Below are 16722 nucleotides of genomic sequence, written 5' to 3'. Positions count from 1 at the left end.
AGGGTAATTACTCAGGTTCTAGCACACCTCTACTAAATTCACAGCCAGCCATGCTTCAGAGGAAGCCTGCTACAGTCTTCCTTCCACACTCAGGGTATCGTAGTCCTAGCAGACAGGGCCCCTTCAGGTGATCAGCGTTTATTTCTTTAATAGCCTCGATAGAAAACAAGGAGCAACCTTAGAACTCAGAGTAACACCTATAAGGTGGGAGATTTGCAATATAACATTTTCTTCTGAGAAATGCTCATTAGCACTGAAGGTGGTTCATGTTCTCTAAGCATCGCAGACATCCACAGTCAATGGATTAGAAACCCAAGGGGTCCTCGCTCCACCTGGATGTGAAGGCGTTTCAACACAAAGCAATCTCGAACTACTCATATGCCAAAAGTTTCCCCCCAAATAACCTAACAATCCCAGCTGCCAAAAACGTAAATTTTAAACCCATCCCCCAAAGTAGTGTATTATTAGCTAGCCTTGGACTGGAGTTGAAAAGGGAGAAGTTTCACAATACCAGCTGGAGAAGGTCCTTCTTCATCCTAGACTTCAGCAAAGAGGAGATGTTAGCTTTCTTCTTCCCAGGATGCTTAGGGTTTTTAAGGGAATCTCACACCAACTCATTTAGGGTAGTGATGCTCACCTGAGCCATTCATTTCAATCACCTGAAGAGCTCTTTTTGACAAAGGCCCAGACCCAGTGCCAGACCCACTCAATTTTCATCTCTAAGTGGAAGGTTCAGCCTCCTGGTATTTTTTCAAAGCCATCATAGTGGTTTTAACCTGCAGCCAGACTGAAACCCACTGCTCTAAAGCAGCAGTTTTAAATCAGTGGCCATTTTGCTCACACTCCATCCTGAAACATTGGGCAGTGTCTGGAGACATGCTTCAGTCTCCCTTGTGTAAAGCCCAGAGATGCTGCTAAACCACCTAAAATGCACAAGACAGAACCTCACAAAAATAACTATCCCATCCAAAATGTCCTGGGTGCCACTGTAAGAAATCCTGAACTAGAAGAGGAGCTGTTGGGACAAAGAGCTTGCTCTTTCGATCTCTAGAGATACCCTCTCAAAAGAATAGAAGGAGTAATAAGCTCTCAGACTGAGGACTTAAATCCCTGATATTGCAACCAGCAAGGCCTAAGTAGTTCTAAACGGACCTTGTCCAACACAAGTGAAACTTTCCTCCCCTGTGCTCTCACACTTCGGGCAATGTCGAAGGAGGATATGACCCTACTGTTCATTGCATTGTGCTTTAAGACAGTAAAAGGAATAAGACCCTCCAAGGAGAATTATGTGAGTCTATATTTTAGAAGAGTGAAAATAATAAAATAAATGGTAGTTTCTTTTTCTATTTATTTCTATTGATTTGCTTTTAATCAAGAATATGTACCTCTAGAATTAACAGCAAACTATTTTACTACATGTTTAATTTGGATTCATAATGCCCAGTAGGTAAATTGCTTGGAAGAGCCTCTGATCATCAGAATCATCCTGGTCTGAAAGTTCAACAAGTAACAGCTATTGCAAGAAGAACCTTAATCAAGCAAGACATCCATGACCTGGGCTAAAACAGTTATCATTGAAAAGCAAAGATCTGGCAGCTGGTATGTGGAAACAAAACTCCTTGCTTTCACTGTGGAAAGAAACACTTTCACTTAACAAAATTCAAACTAACCTTCGATTTCAAAGGAATGAGCTAATTGAAACTCCCAATTTTTACCAGCTGAGGTTGACAATTTGTATACATTTGTAGCAAGTAGTGACTATTCCATTACTTAATTTACAAATCTGGAATACAGCAAGAAACTTGAATGAATGGGCAAATGTTTTAACATCTAGACGTGGTAATGTGAAATCTACTTATTATCTGAAAATAGAACTGTCCCAACTGCTCCACTTCCCATCCAGCTTCCTCCTAATGTGCTTGGGAAAGCATCGAAGAAATTGCACTCACAAGGATTTTGCTTCGTTTAGAGGTTGTTTTGTGTTTCTTTTGCATTTGCTGTTTTTTTAATCAACTACTAATGAAGAAATTGTTATATAGGCTTAGATACTTCTAAGAGAAGAAAAATACTTGAAATCCACCTTTTTTACTCCAGTTGGAGATTAACTCTTTTAACCAAAAGAAACTCTTCGGATTCAAATTCAGCTGCTTTGTCCATTGAGTCTATAATTGAAAGCATAAGAAGATTTAAAGATGCCCAAGACTCAGTCAATGGTGTGCATACATATCTGTATTTGGAAGAAATGCACATCCTTGTAGGTAGGACAACACCTGCACATATATATTCCATCTCAGTCAGACATAATGTAGACACATTTTCCACTTGTATTAAACTGTATGTAAAAATATTTAAGTTCAGGCCGGCATTGTGGTGTAGCAGGTAAAGCCACTGCCACTGGTGATGCCAGCATCCCATATGGGCGTTGGTTCAAGTCCCAGCAGATCCACTTCTGATCCAGCTCAATATGGCCCAAGTGCTCATGTCCTTGCACCCACCACCCATGAGGGAAACCTGTAAGAACCCCCTGGCTCCTGGTTTTGGTCTGGCCCAGCCCTGGCCAATGCAGCCATTTAGGAGTGAACCAGTGGATGAAGGACCTCTTTCTCTTTCTCTCTCCTTTTCTTTCTCTTTCTCTCTCTCTCTCTTCCTCTGTAACTCTGCCTTTCAAATAAATAAAATAAATCTTTAAAAAAAATGCAAATGCTCAGGCAAAACACTCATTTTTCACACCAAGTCCTTACAGATTGGCTCTAGAAATGACTCAGCAAATGTGTAATTTGAAATTAACATCGCTACTGGTTCCTATCTGTTTATACACCAATGATTCAAACAAATTGTGTGGGGATTTAAAAGTATGAGAAAGCATGTCTTACCATCCGTATCAAAATTTAATTTGTAACAGCAGGATAAATACAAGCTACCAGTGCCCAAGTTTATAGGCTGATGATTCATAAACATCTTATTGTGCCACTTCATTTTCCAATTAATTACTGAAATAAAAATGTAATGCTAATGTACTGCAAATATACTCTGGTGAGGATATCAACTGTCAGCAGAAGATTCGCCATGTAAGAGTGAGACAACTTGAAGTAGACACAAGAATCGAACTATAGTATCATTCTATAGTACATCTGTTATATCAAATCTATACATTAAATTGGCAAATTTTAAGAAACATTTGTCTAACCCACTAGCTTTATTTGAATTCAGGTAATAATAAGCTATGATATACTAACTCTATTTATCTAGAGATACACCTTATGCAAGGTATTTAAAACTTGCACCTAAAACTTTTCTTATCAGTTAAATTCTACATTAATCATGCCAAAGGGACAGTCTAAATAATGCAGGAAAATCTTTGAAAAAATTCAACATCCTTCATGAGGAAAACTCTCAACATGAAAGTTTAGAAGAAATGTGCCTTAATAAAATAAAGGCCCTATCCAACAACCTTGTAACTAGCATTGTTCTTAGTGGTAAAAAACTGAAAGATTTTCCTCTAATATCAGGGGCAAGATAAGGATGTCTACTCTAATCACTTCTGTTCAACATAATACTGGAAGTCCCAGCCAGAACAAGTAAGCAAATGAAAGAAACAAAAGGCATCCAAACAGGAAAGGAGGAAGAGAAACTGAATCTATTTTCTGATGACAGTATCTCATATATATATATATATATATATATATATATATATATATGAAATAGTGATATAGAAGCTACTGGCTCCTGGCTTCAGTTCAGTGCAGCTCCGACCATTGTGACCAATTGGGGAGTGAACCAGCGGATGGAAGACCTCTCTCTCTCTCTGCCTCTCCTTCTCTCTCTGTGTAACTTTGACTTTCAAATAAATAAATAAATCTTTAGGGGCCAGCGATGTGGTGCAGCAGGTTAACGCCCTGGCCTGAAGCACTGGCATCCCATATGGGCACAGGTTTGAGACCTGGCTGCTCCACTTCCAATCCAGCTCTCTGCTATGGCCTGGGAAAGCATTAGAAGATGGCCCAAGTCCTCTCCCCTCTTTCCTCTTCCCTCTCCCCTCTCCCTCTGTAACTCTGACTTTCAAATAAATAAACAAATCTTTTAAAAAATAAAAATACTAAAATGCCAATGAAGGAAATTGAAGCAAATACAATTACATGGAAAGATATCCCATATTTACAAATTGAAAGAAATATAGTGTTGTGAAACTGTCCACAAGTACCCTAAGTTATCGATCTACAGATCTGTTGCAATCTCTATGGAAATTCCAATATCCTTTTTCACAGAAACAAAAAAAAAATCTTTAAATTTGTACAGAATAATGAAAAGAAAAAGAAAAAAATATTGAATAGGTAAAACAATCTTGAGTAAAAAGAACAAAACTATAGGCCTCATACTCCCTGGTTTCAAAATACATTACAAAGCGATTGTAATCCACACATCTACCAATGGAACATGATGGAAACCCCAGAAACCAACCCATGCATTTACAGTCAAATGTTTTTCACACAGGTACCAAGAACACACAATGGGGAGAAAACAGTCTCTGATATAAATGGTGTTGGGAAAACTAAGATATCCACATGCAAAAGAATGAAATTAGATCATTATCCTATACCACATATGAAAACCATTATCAAATCATCACAATGGATTAAAGACTTACATATAAGACCTGTAACTGTAAAGCTATTGGAAAAAAATACTGGGAGAAAGTTTTACAACACTGTCTGCACAATTACTTTGTGGATATGACCACAAAAGTGCAGGCAACCACACAAAAAATGTAGGATTGCCTCTTCAGAGGAAAGACAACAATTCAAAGAGAGAAGAGAAAACCTACAGAATGAGAAAATGTATTTGTAAACCTTACATCTGATAGCAAGTTAATATCTGCAATATATAAGGAACTCTAGAACTCAACATCAAGAAAATCTGACTAAAAAATAGCCAAGGGGCTGGCGTTGTGGCATAGCGAGTAAAGCTGCTGCCTTCAGTGCCAGCATCCCATATGTGCACCAGTTCGAGTCCTGGCTGCTCCACTTCCTATCCAGCTCTCTGCTGATGGCCTGGGAAAGCAGTGGAAGATGGCCCAAGTCCTTGGGCCTCCGCACCACGTGGAAGACCCAGAAGAAGCTGCTGACTTCTGGCTTCGGATTGGCACAGCTCCAGCCATTGCAGCCAATTGGGGAGTGAACCAGTGGATGGAAGACCTCTCCCTCTCTCTCTCCCTCTCTCTCTCTCTCTCTCTCTCTCTGTGTGTGTGTGTGTGTGTGTGTAACTCTGACTTTTTTTAAAAAAATAGATAAATATTAAAAAAAAAAAAAACTCAAAGACCCTAAACAGACATTTCTTTAAAGGAGATACACAAATGGCCAGTAGATACATGAAAAAATGCTGAACATCACTATCATTAGATCACACAAGCTAAAACCACAATGAGATAGAACCTCATTCCTGTTAGAATAGCTTATTTCAAAAAGATGAAATGTACATTTTAGAGAAGAAGCAGAAAAAAGGGAACTCTAATACATTGTTGGTAGGAATATAAACTAATACAGTCATTACAGAAAATGGTATTGAACTTCCTCAGAAAACCAAATGTCGAACTACAATACAAACCAGCAATCCCACTTCCGGATACACAGCAAACCATTTTAATGTCCTTCAATTTTGCCCTCTCTCTCCCAGAAGAATGGTGACCACATGCCAAGTTAACTAACGCCACCATCCAGCTATACAGTTTAAGTGCTGTCACAACCCTTTCTGATAAGGTTCAGGAAAACCAGCAAAATTCTCAAGGGGCTAAATTCCAATAGTAAAGGAGTGCTGTATCACAAGTTCCAACTCCCATCTCCCTTTGGGTTTGTGAAGGAATAAAACATTGCCTGTTCTGCTACCCTCTGCAGAAAAAAATGCATGCTGCAGGATTTTGTGGGCCTAGATCACCCATCCATCCTGGTCTAGAATTCCAGATATATGTTGTGTAGGAAACATTTTTATTCTTATCCTCATTCTCTGGTCTCCAGATAGCTTCTCAGTTTAAGGGGCATTTCATGCTTTGCCAACCCTCAGACACAAGTACTTCCATGCCTGGATATATGAGGGGTCTTCAAGCATGGGAGTGCAGCTATCCCTTCTATATATTGATTTCAATGTGGATATTCAGATCTACATGGATATTTCAGAAAGTTCATGGAAAACTGAATTAAAAGATAATTTTGGTACAAAACTAATTTGGAATCCATACTATTTCTGGGGACTACTCATCTCCAAAGACCCCTCATACTATTCAGCAATTAAAAAGAAGGAAATCATGTCATGTCCAACAACAAGATTGAATCTGGAATATATTATGTGAAGTAGAATAAGCCAAGTACAGAAAGACAAGTACCACATACATGTGGAATGTAATAAAGCTGAACTGACAGAAGTAGAAAGAACAACGGTTCTGAGAAGCTGGGTGGGGGAGAGGGAAGAAATAGGGAGTCGCTGCTCAAAGGGTACAAAGTTTCAGAAGGTGGAAAGGCTAGGTTTTATGATCTACCCCACAGTAGAATATAGTCACTAGTAACGGATCATGTGTTTCAAAGTCAGTAAGAAAGTAAATTTCAAATGTCACCCTATAGAAAATGACTGGTAAGCAAGGTAGTGGATATATTATTAGCTTGATTTATTCACGTCACATTGTATACATGGACCAAAACATAACATTGTACCCCATAAGTGTATACAATTCTGATTTGTCAATCCAAAATAATATTAATAATAGATTTTAAAAATAAAATAAAAAACTACAGAGTTCTTTTAAGAGAACTTTTGGAAAGAAAATTATTTTGCAAGTAAACTACCTGTCCCTATTATTTTTTTATTTTAAGAAACAAAGTTTCATTAAGATAGGATATTTACTTCTCAAGCTCTTTAAAAAGTAATCATGTAAAGGAAAAATCATTAATGTTACCTTCTCATTAACCTATTACTAGCCCTGAAGACAAGTGTTATGCCAATGATCCCATCTTTCGATAGTAACAACCCAAAATATCTTTTTATGTTACTTTCATCTCTTGTAGGGAACTGCTTAGCCAAGGCTGCCCACAGCAACGGGGGCAGCATCCCTGCGTCTCCTGGGAAGACAGTGAAGGTTCAATCACTGGTAAAGGCACCAACCAGGAGGCCTCAACTTGAGGGTGAACTGGTTTCTCCCTGCCTCCACCTCTGAACACCAACAACCAAGACAACAGCAGCTTCCTATCTGCCCTATTCTTTCTAGTTCCCTTTGCACTTAAAGGGAGCCTGCATGCATTAGAAACCAAGCTTCTGGAGTCATTTGCAGCACTATGAGAAAAGGATTAGGATGAAATGGAATCCAACAGGTAAATCCCCATGTACAGGATTGAAAATTTACCCCTTTGTGTGGCTGCTAAAGCGGTCAGTCTCCTTCATTGCTCAGAACTGTCTGCATATAGACTCTACAGCATCTTTCACATAGAGCAAAAAGCCTCAGACGTTTTGAATGAAAAAAATCCATAGTTTATAAAACCGACCATTTTAGCTCCAAATCAACCAGAGGTAACACAGGAGAATTGTGCATTTTTTTTTTTATTTCTTCTTTAAGAAATGATTTCTTTCTCTCTTGAGTTCAAAGAGGTTTCAGAACCAAGATGCAGAAAATTAAGCCTCTTCCAAAGGTTTAAAAGCTCAGGTTCGGAGCCACCTCAGCAAATGTGGATGTTAACGCTTTCAAAACGAGAAGAGCATCTAAATACATCTGTGTTAAAGAGGGACATTTCAACAACAGGACAGATAGCTTCTGTATTGAAAAAGCAAACTATCCAGAACACAGTGAAGGGAGTTTAGTCAGAGAGTTGGTAAGAGGGAAGGCAACTATTTATCGCATTTTAGATGCAAAGGAGAGTCACAGATTCATGCAATAGTCCCCAACACAATGTTTAAAGTCCTCAAGGTCAAAGTTAAATCATTCAAATATCAAGCCTGCTTGGGAACACTGTCTTTCTTTTTTAAGCTTGTTGTTGTTTTTCATGATAAATATTCACTTCTTCCTGCCAATATTCTTTTACCTGTATTCAAAAATATTTTGGTCACCATTTCACAAGCAAGCCCTCGTATGAAACAGCATACCTCTAAGAAAATGCTCAAGTCCAATAATTTAAAAAAAAAATCTTAGAATAGTTCCATTCCATTGTTATCCCTGATGCCCACAAATTCAACCCTGACAATTCAGGACCCTAAGAACCCGCTCCTTGCCCTCTGCTGACCTCTGTCATGCCTTCTTCAGGCTACTTGATTGTTCTCTATGGAAAAGAAAAACACAGGGACAGGAAGAAACACACATTATGATCTGAGAGCAAAGCTTCCCTCCTGCCCCGACTCCGCACTTGCTAACATGGCTGGAAAGGCCATCATCGTTCCTGACTGCCCAGCTGCCCACAGTTGCCCAGCACATACTGACCCACCATTCATGCCGCTGTAGACATTCCGGTGATGGGGCGATGCGTCTTCCTGTGCCTGCCGTCTCAGGGTGCCCTCCCTGCTGCCGCCGCCGCCGCCGCCACCTCCTCCGTGTTTGTGATCAGGGCTTCCCCCAAAATGCTGCTTGAGGTGCTCGGGGCTGGTGCCCCTGACTCTGGGCAGGTGTTCCAGGCTCCCGCCGAGGGCATGTTTCTGAAGGTGCTCAGGGCTCCCTCCGCTGTGCCTGGCGTGTTCAGGGCTGCCCCCTGGTCTGTGCTTCTGGAAGTGTTCTGGGCTCCCACTCAACACATGCTTGGGCAGCGTTTCAGGGCTGCCCCCTGGGTGCGGGTGCCTTTGCTGTTCCGGGCTGCCCTTGCACAAGGGTTTGTGGTGCTCAGGGCTAGGTCCTTTGAGTGCTTTGGAGTGATCCGGGGTCCCGGGGGGCCTGGGTTTCTGCACATGCTCAGGGCTGGCGCTTCTGTGCTTGGAGTGCTCAGGGCTGCCCTCGCCCCGGGGTTTCTGCAGGTGCTCCGGGCTGCCGCCACTCGCGTGGTGCTTGTGGTGGTCGGGGCTGTCTGTGCTGCCCGCGCTGGAGGTGCTGCTGCCGTCACCCACGTCACGCACTGAGGGTGCGGTAGGGGCGGCCAGCTGGCACAGGCTGGCCTGGCTGTCGATGGAGCAGCGGCTGCCCGCGCAGCCGGCACCCTTCTCTTCGTCCAGCAACACACAGAGCTCCTTGAGCTCCATGTTCTCCTTGACCACCTCCTCCTGCTTCACCTCCAGCTCCTTCAGCTTCTGCAGGTATAAGGCCACTTCCTTGTGCATCACCCCGGCCGTGTAGCGGCCCAGTCTCTGCCACTCCCGGGACACCCTCTTCCCTTTCTGCCGGTCATCATCCAAGAAGCAGCAGAGGTCCCTCAGCTCCTGGTTGTCCTCCTGGAGTTTCTGGTTGATGTCCTGGAAAGAGAGACCCAGCCACATGAGGGCAGTACACATATGAGCAGGCATCAGGCTCATACTGCCTGGGAGGTGGGAGAGCCTGGAAGTGATGAAGGTGAATTCCCGCCCATGTTGGGGAGGAGGTGAGAGGGCAGCAGTAAGCTGCAGGCTTATCACTATACATAAAATTTAAGCTAACAGGCATCAGTTATACAAGACTCCATGTGCATTATCTCATTTAATCTTCACCAAAACACTTAGGGGATAAGTATTATGGTTCTTTTACAGAAGGGGAAATCAGAGCTCATAAAGCTTCACTTGTTCAAGGTCACCCCACAGTAGTCAGTTTTTAATTGGCAGGAATCAATCCAGAGAAAAACCAAGGAAATGCTCATAAGCTCGATGGCACCATGTCTTCCAAAAGAGCAAACAAGCTCTGCTTGGTTTTCCTGCCCATCCCATGGGGAAGAGCAGCCACAATCCCCCCTCAGCCACACACACAAAGGAATTGCACAATTGCCCCCTAGTGGCATTTTCATCCTACACATCCAACTTGCTTGCCGAACCTATCCAGATGTCTCCCAGGCATCTTGCAATTACAGATAGAGCATCCCTCCCCAAAATGCACCCCAGCAATTGCCACCTCCACCCACCCTGACGCTCTTCAGAAGAACCTGGGGTCATCTCTGGCATCCCTTCTCCCTAACCTTCCACTTGTGAGCCAAACAAGTCTTTGGAAGTTTACCTCCAAAATTCAGCTCATCTTGTCACAAAGCTGTCTTTTTAGACAACCACCAGGTCTTATTTGTTAGGCCACTTCCCCACAGAAGCCATTCTGAAGGTCCACTACCAATCCACAGCTTGCTCGACCATCATCCTGCAGATGTTCCCTCTGCGGCAATTAGTACAGTGCATAACCACACATGCAAATGCATGCCCATCAGTTCAAGTCCACAGCCTCGTTAGAGTTCTGAGAATGGAGACCTCATCTCTTCTATCCACCTCCAGAGCACAGCAACCCACTGGAGACACATGAAACCAAGCAATTTCTACAATATATTGTGAAGCCCCACTTTCCCTTCATTCCCAGACACAGGAAAGGGGCCGACTGTGCCTTGAGGCACCATGATTTGGTAAGGATGCGACAGGGACAGCCCAAGATGCCCCCACTTTACAAAGCCTAAAAACCTCTGGTCTTGCTCCTCCTTCATCCAAGACAGAGCTAGAGGTACTCAAAAAGGGGACCTAATTCTCTGGAACTGAGACTGAGTCCAACATTCTCCCAGACACTGACAAGAAAGTAAGCTATAAAACAACTGCCAACCACACCCTCTGTTCACTTCCTGGCCGTCATGAAGCCAAAGATGGGAGAGGATTTTTCAGGCCTGAGGAAGAGGCTGGGGATGAGATTTCTACTCCAGTCCTAATTCGTGGCATTGCCCTCGCCTCTGTCTCTTGGTTTCTCGTGCCCACCACCTCCTCTTGCCTCTCTCTGCTCTTTCTGCCTTCAGGCCTGACCTTTGCCAACAGCTTTGCACCACGCCTCCCCGCCTTGTCTGCCCCAGCCTCTGTCTTCCCCTGCCCACTCCAGAATCTCCTCTATCAGAGGTAGCTTCAGAAACCCCCTGTGCACGTTTTTCCCCATGTGTCAACCCTGATCCCCTCCCCTGGCCAGGCCTGAACGGCCTTCTCCTGCCTTTCTCCCGCCTTTCTCCCGTTAGCTCCCCTTCTGTAAACCAGCTGAGCTGTGAATCCCGATACGCCTGATATTTGAACAAGAAAGTAACCCTTCAGCACAGAGATTCTGCTGAGAGGTCTCCCCAAGCATGAGAGCAGCACCCACAAATGAATGGACGAGGTCACTTTCCTAGTCACAGCTTCATGCCTCTCATACTAGCTAGGCCTCTCAGGGGTACCAATTTTATTTTTCTCCTTTCTAATATGGATATCTTAGCTCCTTTCTTTGTAATACACAACATACATGGCATTGTGCCTTGCATATAGTAGACACAAAGCGTGTGTTTACGGACTGATCAACCCTTTAAAGCCATGGACCCATGAATAACACAGGCTACAGACATGAGTACTGAGAAAGGGTTTCTTATTCCTCTTTTCAGCAAACCCCTGCTATGCTGGAGTCTACAGCTGTTATCACTTGATACTGAAGCTTTGGAGATCATGGAGGGCTACAGATATTTGGGGGTAAATAACACTTATGGAAATTAATCTGAGCTTCAAAATTACTCAAATGTAGTTTAATCCTGGCATTTCGTAGAATGTTCAAGTCATGTTCTTTAAATAAGTGAATTTCCACCTAAAAACACTTCCCTTTAACGACCCCATGGCTATCCCTGAGTTCTGAAGAATGAGAAAGTACACAGGACTGGTGCCACCATGGGCCTTCCGGAATTAATGGAAGTGAAACAGACTCCCAGGGATTTCAGATGGAGTCACAGGGAAGGCTCTGGTCTCATTCAATGTTCTCTAACACAATTTCTCACTCTTATTATTAGTTTTCTTTGGAATATATTTACTCTCCAATTTTCATGTATTCCCATTACCTTCTCATGAACAGCGAAGCAACCAGTTTGGGAGCCAACCTCTTCAATTCAAATCTGACACATTAAGATTTGGCGTCTCAGGGATGGCCTTGTGAGGTCGGCATCCCATAATAGGTGCTAGTTCAAGTCCTGGATAATCCACTTTCAATCCCACTCCTGCTAATGGCCTGTGGAATGCAGTGGAAGGTGGCCCAAGTGGTTGGCCCCTGCCACCCACAAGAGATGAAGCTCTTGGCTCCCTTTGGCCTGGCTCACTCCTGGCCATTGCAGCCACTTGGGGAGTGAACTAACAGATGGAGAATCTCTCTCTCTCTTTCTCTCTCTCTGTTAATCTCTCTCTCTCTGTCTTTCCCTTTCTTTGTGTAAGTCTGTCAAATAAATAAATAAATCTTCTAATAAAAAAAATTAGGGTCTCTTTTTCAAAACATTAGGTGTCTTTTTAACATTGGCACAGGCCACCAGATATTATCCGAGTCTAAAGGGGACATTTAAAAGTTTAAGTCCACCTCATACCACCCAACATTTCAAGCTTAGGACAACAGGACTGGATTTACAAGTAAAGACAAATTGTTCTGGTTTGTTCTTTCTCTTTACTGCAGGGCAGGGGCTTGGTGCATCAGAAGCAAGGAGGGACACTAATACAGTGGAGAACCAACAGATTCAGTTCCTTTAAATGGGCCTGGGGAGGATTTGTCCTCAAGGCAGCTGGAGTGCTGGAATACACTGGAATGCACATGTGGTTCTCAGGAATAAGACTTCTGATGACGTCAGACCCTTACCTGGATCTCCTTTCTCCACCCCTTACAGAACCACTCATTGTAAGCAAGGAGCATCAATCAATCCACTGTAAGAAAAGAAATGCAGCCGATTTGAACACTTTATACCTCTGTGACCTTGAGACAGCTATCTAACTTCACAAGGTTTCTTCATCTAGGCAACATTTAACTCTCATAAAACCTCAAGTAATAATAAAATGCCCATTGAGGGGATAAGAAGACTGAGGCACAGAGAGGTTAACAGTTTTCCCAAGCCACCTTTATCTTCCCACTGCTCCCACAGGGCCCTGTGTCCCCAGTGTCTGAACACAAACAAGTCTGCCAGAGTTGGGACCCAGCCACAAGTCCTTGAAAGAAAATGAAAGAATCCATGTGTCCATTTCCCATGTTAACAGCTGCAAGACAACCTAGCAGCCTTAAAGATGTTTAGATGCAACTTTAAATCCACTTGCAAAAGGGGGAATCAAAAAGAAAAGTGTGGTGCCCTCAATTGCCCTGCATTTACAGTCGAGAGTGCCTAACCACTCAGAGACCAAACAATAAGATCCCATTCTTCCAGCTAAGTTCACATAAGTAAATGTACCTGTCATTTATTCAGTCAACCTCACTTATAGATCCCTATGGTGTCCAAGGAAGTTCTGAGTCACAATGACATAAAGAGGGGAGAAGGCTGACCTCTCAGCAGAGACAGATGGAGTGATCTGAAAGGCAGCAAGATTGCCCATTTACTGATTCACTCCCCCAAAGGCCCACAACATCCAGGGCTGGGCCAGGCCAAGGCCAGGAGTGAGGAACTCAATCCAGGTCTCCAATATGGGTGGCAAAGATCCAAGTATATGAGCCATCACCTGCTGCTTCCCAGGGTATGCATTAGCATGAAGCCTGAATCAAGAGTGGAACAAAGACTTGAACCCAAGCACTCTGCTACAGAACGTGGGAATCCCAAGTGGTATCTTAACTGCTGTGTCTAAGGCATGCCAATGCAGAGCCTGAAAGCCACACCATCACTAGAGGTGGGCCGGAAGCCTTGGAGTCAACTCCCATGCAGCTGGCCAGGGAGGGCATGAAATGGAAAATAGATGCTACGTTAGCAAGTAATCACCCTCTATCATTTCTGTACTAGAGATTCTTATAATGCCAAATCATAAATCTAGACCATAAGGAGACTTTCCTACTTGGGTCTGATTGCCCTTAACTGGCTTCATAGCTATTTCTCTAAATGAAGCTACTAGCAGGAAGGCCAGGCACGCCACCATTCATGCCACTCCCCCCACAATGCACACATAAGCCCACGCACATACAGTAAATCCACACAACCAAAAGAAAACGCTGAAGTATTAAGCCAGTGTTCCACAGTGGAATCTTCAGGAAATCAACTAGTTTAAAACTTCCAAGCACATTATGGTTCAAACCACACAAAAAAGATTAAATTGGAGGGTTTCAAACTAACACCATTACTCAGCTTTGCCAAAGAAACCTACATCCTGAAGGCACACAGCTGCACACGTCTGTGTCATCCACTGAACTGAAAACTACCATTCTGTGCAGTCAAGTGCAGTGTTCAGCCTCCCTCTACGTTACTGTAACTTCCGGTCATGACACCCTAGGAAATGCTGATCATTCACAGGTCATTAGTGAATAAAACAAGGGCCTGAGAAATTAATCACCCAATACCCAGGCTCACCTTCCTGGCAAATGAGGATTCCAGGTTCAGGTCTCTGAGATGAGCTTCCTACTCCATTAACCTGCCTCTATTCCCCAAAGAGCCTGGGACTTAATAAATACTCCATTAGCGATGAATTAAGCCAAAGGAGAGGGCTGGCAGTGGGGTTTTTCTGACTGTGGCTCTTCCTACCTGCACCTACTGGAGGAACCATGTGACAGTGAGTTGGGGCCTCGGGGGAGGGGCATCCTGACCCAGCCTGGACCCAGCCATTTCCCACCTCCCACTCTTCTCTGCCCCAGAGTCCCAGCGCTGGAGCACAGAGGCAGTCCAAGAACAGTGTCCCCTGCCAGAGGAGAGGGGAGGCAAAGGGGACAAGAACAGCGTGTGCCTGCGGGGACTCGCTCCCTGAGGTCCCTGCCGGTGACTTCATTTGTGCCTGGCTTCCTATAAGCAAAGGCAGAACAATGAGAGGAAGGAGTAGCTGGAGACACCGGCTCAAGCTGGAAGCAGAGGAAGTTTGCAGTGCACAAGGCCGGCAGGGCGGTTCCCCGCCACCGGCCTGCTGCAGCCAGGCCAGCACGCCGCGGGCACCCTGGTTCTCCACGGAGAAAAGAAACTTTGGTGGGCTTCGAGGGTACCCCCTTTCCTAACAGCAGAGGGAGGAGGGCTCACTGAGCCACACTTGGGGTACCTTTCCCAAACCTAGCGCGCCTTCCACACTGAGTCCCTTTGCCTCCTGTCCCCCAACCCCCACGAGCTGCAGAAAATTGAAAATCAAGCTGCTGACGAATTGGGGAGGGGAGAAGGAGGAAGACAACTCCGGGTAACGCCATCGCAAGGAGAAGGAAAGCACAGCAGCTCCCAGAGCCCTGGAAGGCAGCGCCTAAGCTCCTCTGCACCGGGTGACACCGGCCGGCTGCGGGGGTGGCGCCTCCGGCTTCTCCCCCGGCCCCCGCCAGCCCCTCTGCCCCGCAGGAGAGCTGGTAGGGCCAGAGCAGCTGTATCTCGACCCTCAAGGAAGAAAAATGCCAGGGACTCACGCTCTCTCTCGCTCACCTTGTCCCCATGGGCCGTTCCTAACCCAGTTTCCCCAAAGAGCTGACTGTGCGCGTTTCCCGGGAAATTCGGGTTTCTGCTTGCCTGCCAGCACCCTAGGTGCCAGCGCCTCCTGCCGCGGAGATCCCATAGAGAGCGGGCGCCGGGGCGGTGCGCCCCGCTTGGGGAAAAGGAGGGGCGCAAACGCCCCCAAAGTTTGGAAAAGTTTCCCAAGGACTGGGGCCGGGGGCCCCCGGGGTGCTGACTGGGAGAAGGGGGGAGGACCACCTGTTGATGGAAGCAGGGAAAGGCAGCCCCGCCCGCGCTCACCTTGAGGCCGCGGATCTCGCCGAGGTGCAGCTGCAGGCGGCGGTTCACCTCGCGGATGAGGTTGCTGTGGTCCAGCATCGCGCTCACCTTCTCCGCCTCGGCGCGCCGCAGGCTGCGGATCAGCTCCTCCTTGCTCCACTGCAGCAGCTCCTCGTCCGACACCTTGGACAGGTCCTCCACGGCGGCGGGCGCGGTCGAGCCGGCTGGAGCCGGCGGACAACTTTCCGCCGCCGCCGCCGCGCCGCCAGCCGCCTTCGACATGGTATCGGCGCGGTGGCAGGTGCGAGTGGGTTGAAGAGGCAGAGCGACTCCCGAAGGCGCGGGCGCGGCGGGGCTGCCTCCGCCCACCCCTGGGCGCTCCGGCGGAGTCAGCGGCACCGCCCGGGGGCCGCTGGGTTGGGGCGGCGGGGGTCGCGCTGGGCGCCCATCCTACCGCGCCATCCCCGTGGGCGCGCCCGCGCAGCCCCAGGGCCGGGCAGCTGCCCGCGCGGTGCTGCCGAGGCCCGTCCCAACTGCGCGCAAGTCCATGGTGAAGGACACCAGGGAGCGCGAGCCGCCGCGGGCAAACCCGGGAGACAGGCGTGGGGGCGCCCCGGGGGCTGCAGCCCCGATGGCCCGCCCTAATTCGAGACGGTCGCCCCCCACGCTCGCTCTCGCGCTCACACACACTCTCTCATGCACACGCACACGCACTCGCACTGTCCTCCCCGGGCCCCACTGCGGCCCCCCGCTTCTCCCCGCGCAGGGCCGGCCGGCTGCGCTCCCCCTGCAGCCTCCGCTGCCCCCACCGCCGCTCCGAGGCTGCTCCGGGAAGCCTTCGATTGGCACAGCCGAGCCCAAGACGGGTGGAGGGTGGAGGGTGGAGGGTGGGAGGCCGGCAGGAGGAGGAGCCAAGAGCCGGGGTCGCCCGCAGCCGGCGGCACCTGCCTCCCTCGCGGCCCAGGCGCGGCGGCAGCTCGCCCGCGGC

The 16722-nt window shown here is 46.5% G+C and overlaps 1 protein-coding gene across 6 annotated transcripts in view; it reads right to left on the bottom strand.

Annotated features, from left to right (window-relative positions):
• The window catches only part of CCDC85A (coiled-coil domain containing 85A), a 221365-nt gene extending 205349 nt beyond the window's left edge, over positions 1 to 16016 (bottom strand). For all 6 annotated transcript variants that reach the window (XM_062208671.1, XM_062208672.1, XM_062208673.1 and 3 more), the window contains exons 1-2: positions 15756 to 16016; positions 8454 to 9405 (exon numbers count right to left, since the gene is read on the bottom strand). In XM_062208671.1, the coding sequence (XP_062064655.1) occupies positions 8454 to 9405; positions 15756 to 16016 (1213 nt within the window). The remainder of the gene's footprint in view (positions 1 to 8453; positions 9406 to 15755) is intronic.
• Positions 16017 to 16722: the final 706 nt, after the last annotated feature.

Source organism: Lepus europaeus, chromosome 13, assembly GCF_033115175.1.
Source record: "Lepus europaeus isolate LE1 chromosome 13, mLepTim1.pri, whole genome shotgun sequence".
Classification (NCBI taxonomy): Eukaryota; Metazoa; Chordata; class Mammalia; order Lagomorpha; family Leporidae; genus Lepus; species Lepus europaeus.
The sequence above is the reverse complement of the archived record's forward strand: the minus strand, read 5'-3'. Positions and strand labels throughout refer to the sequence as shown.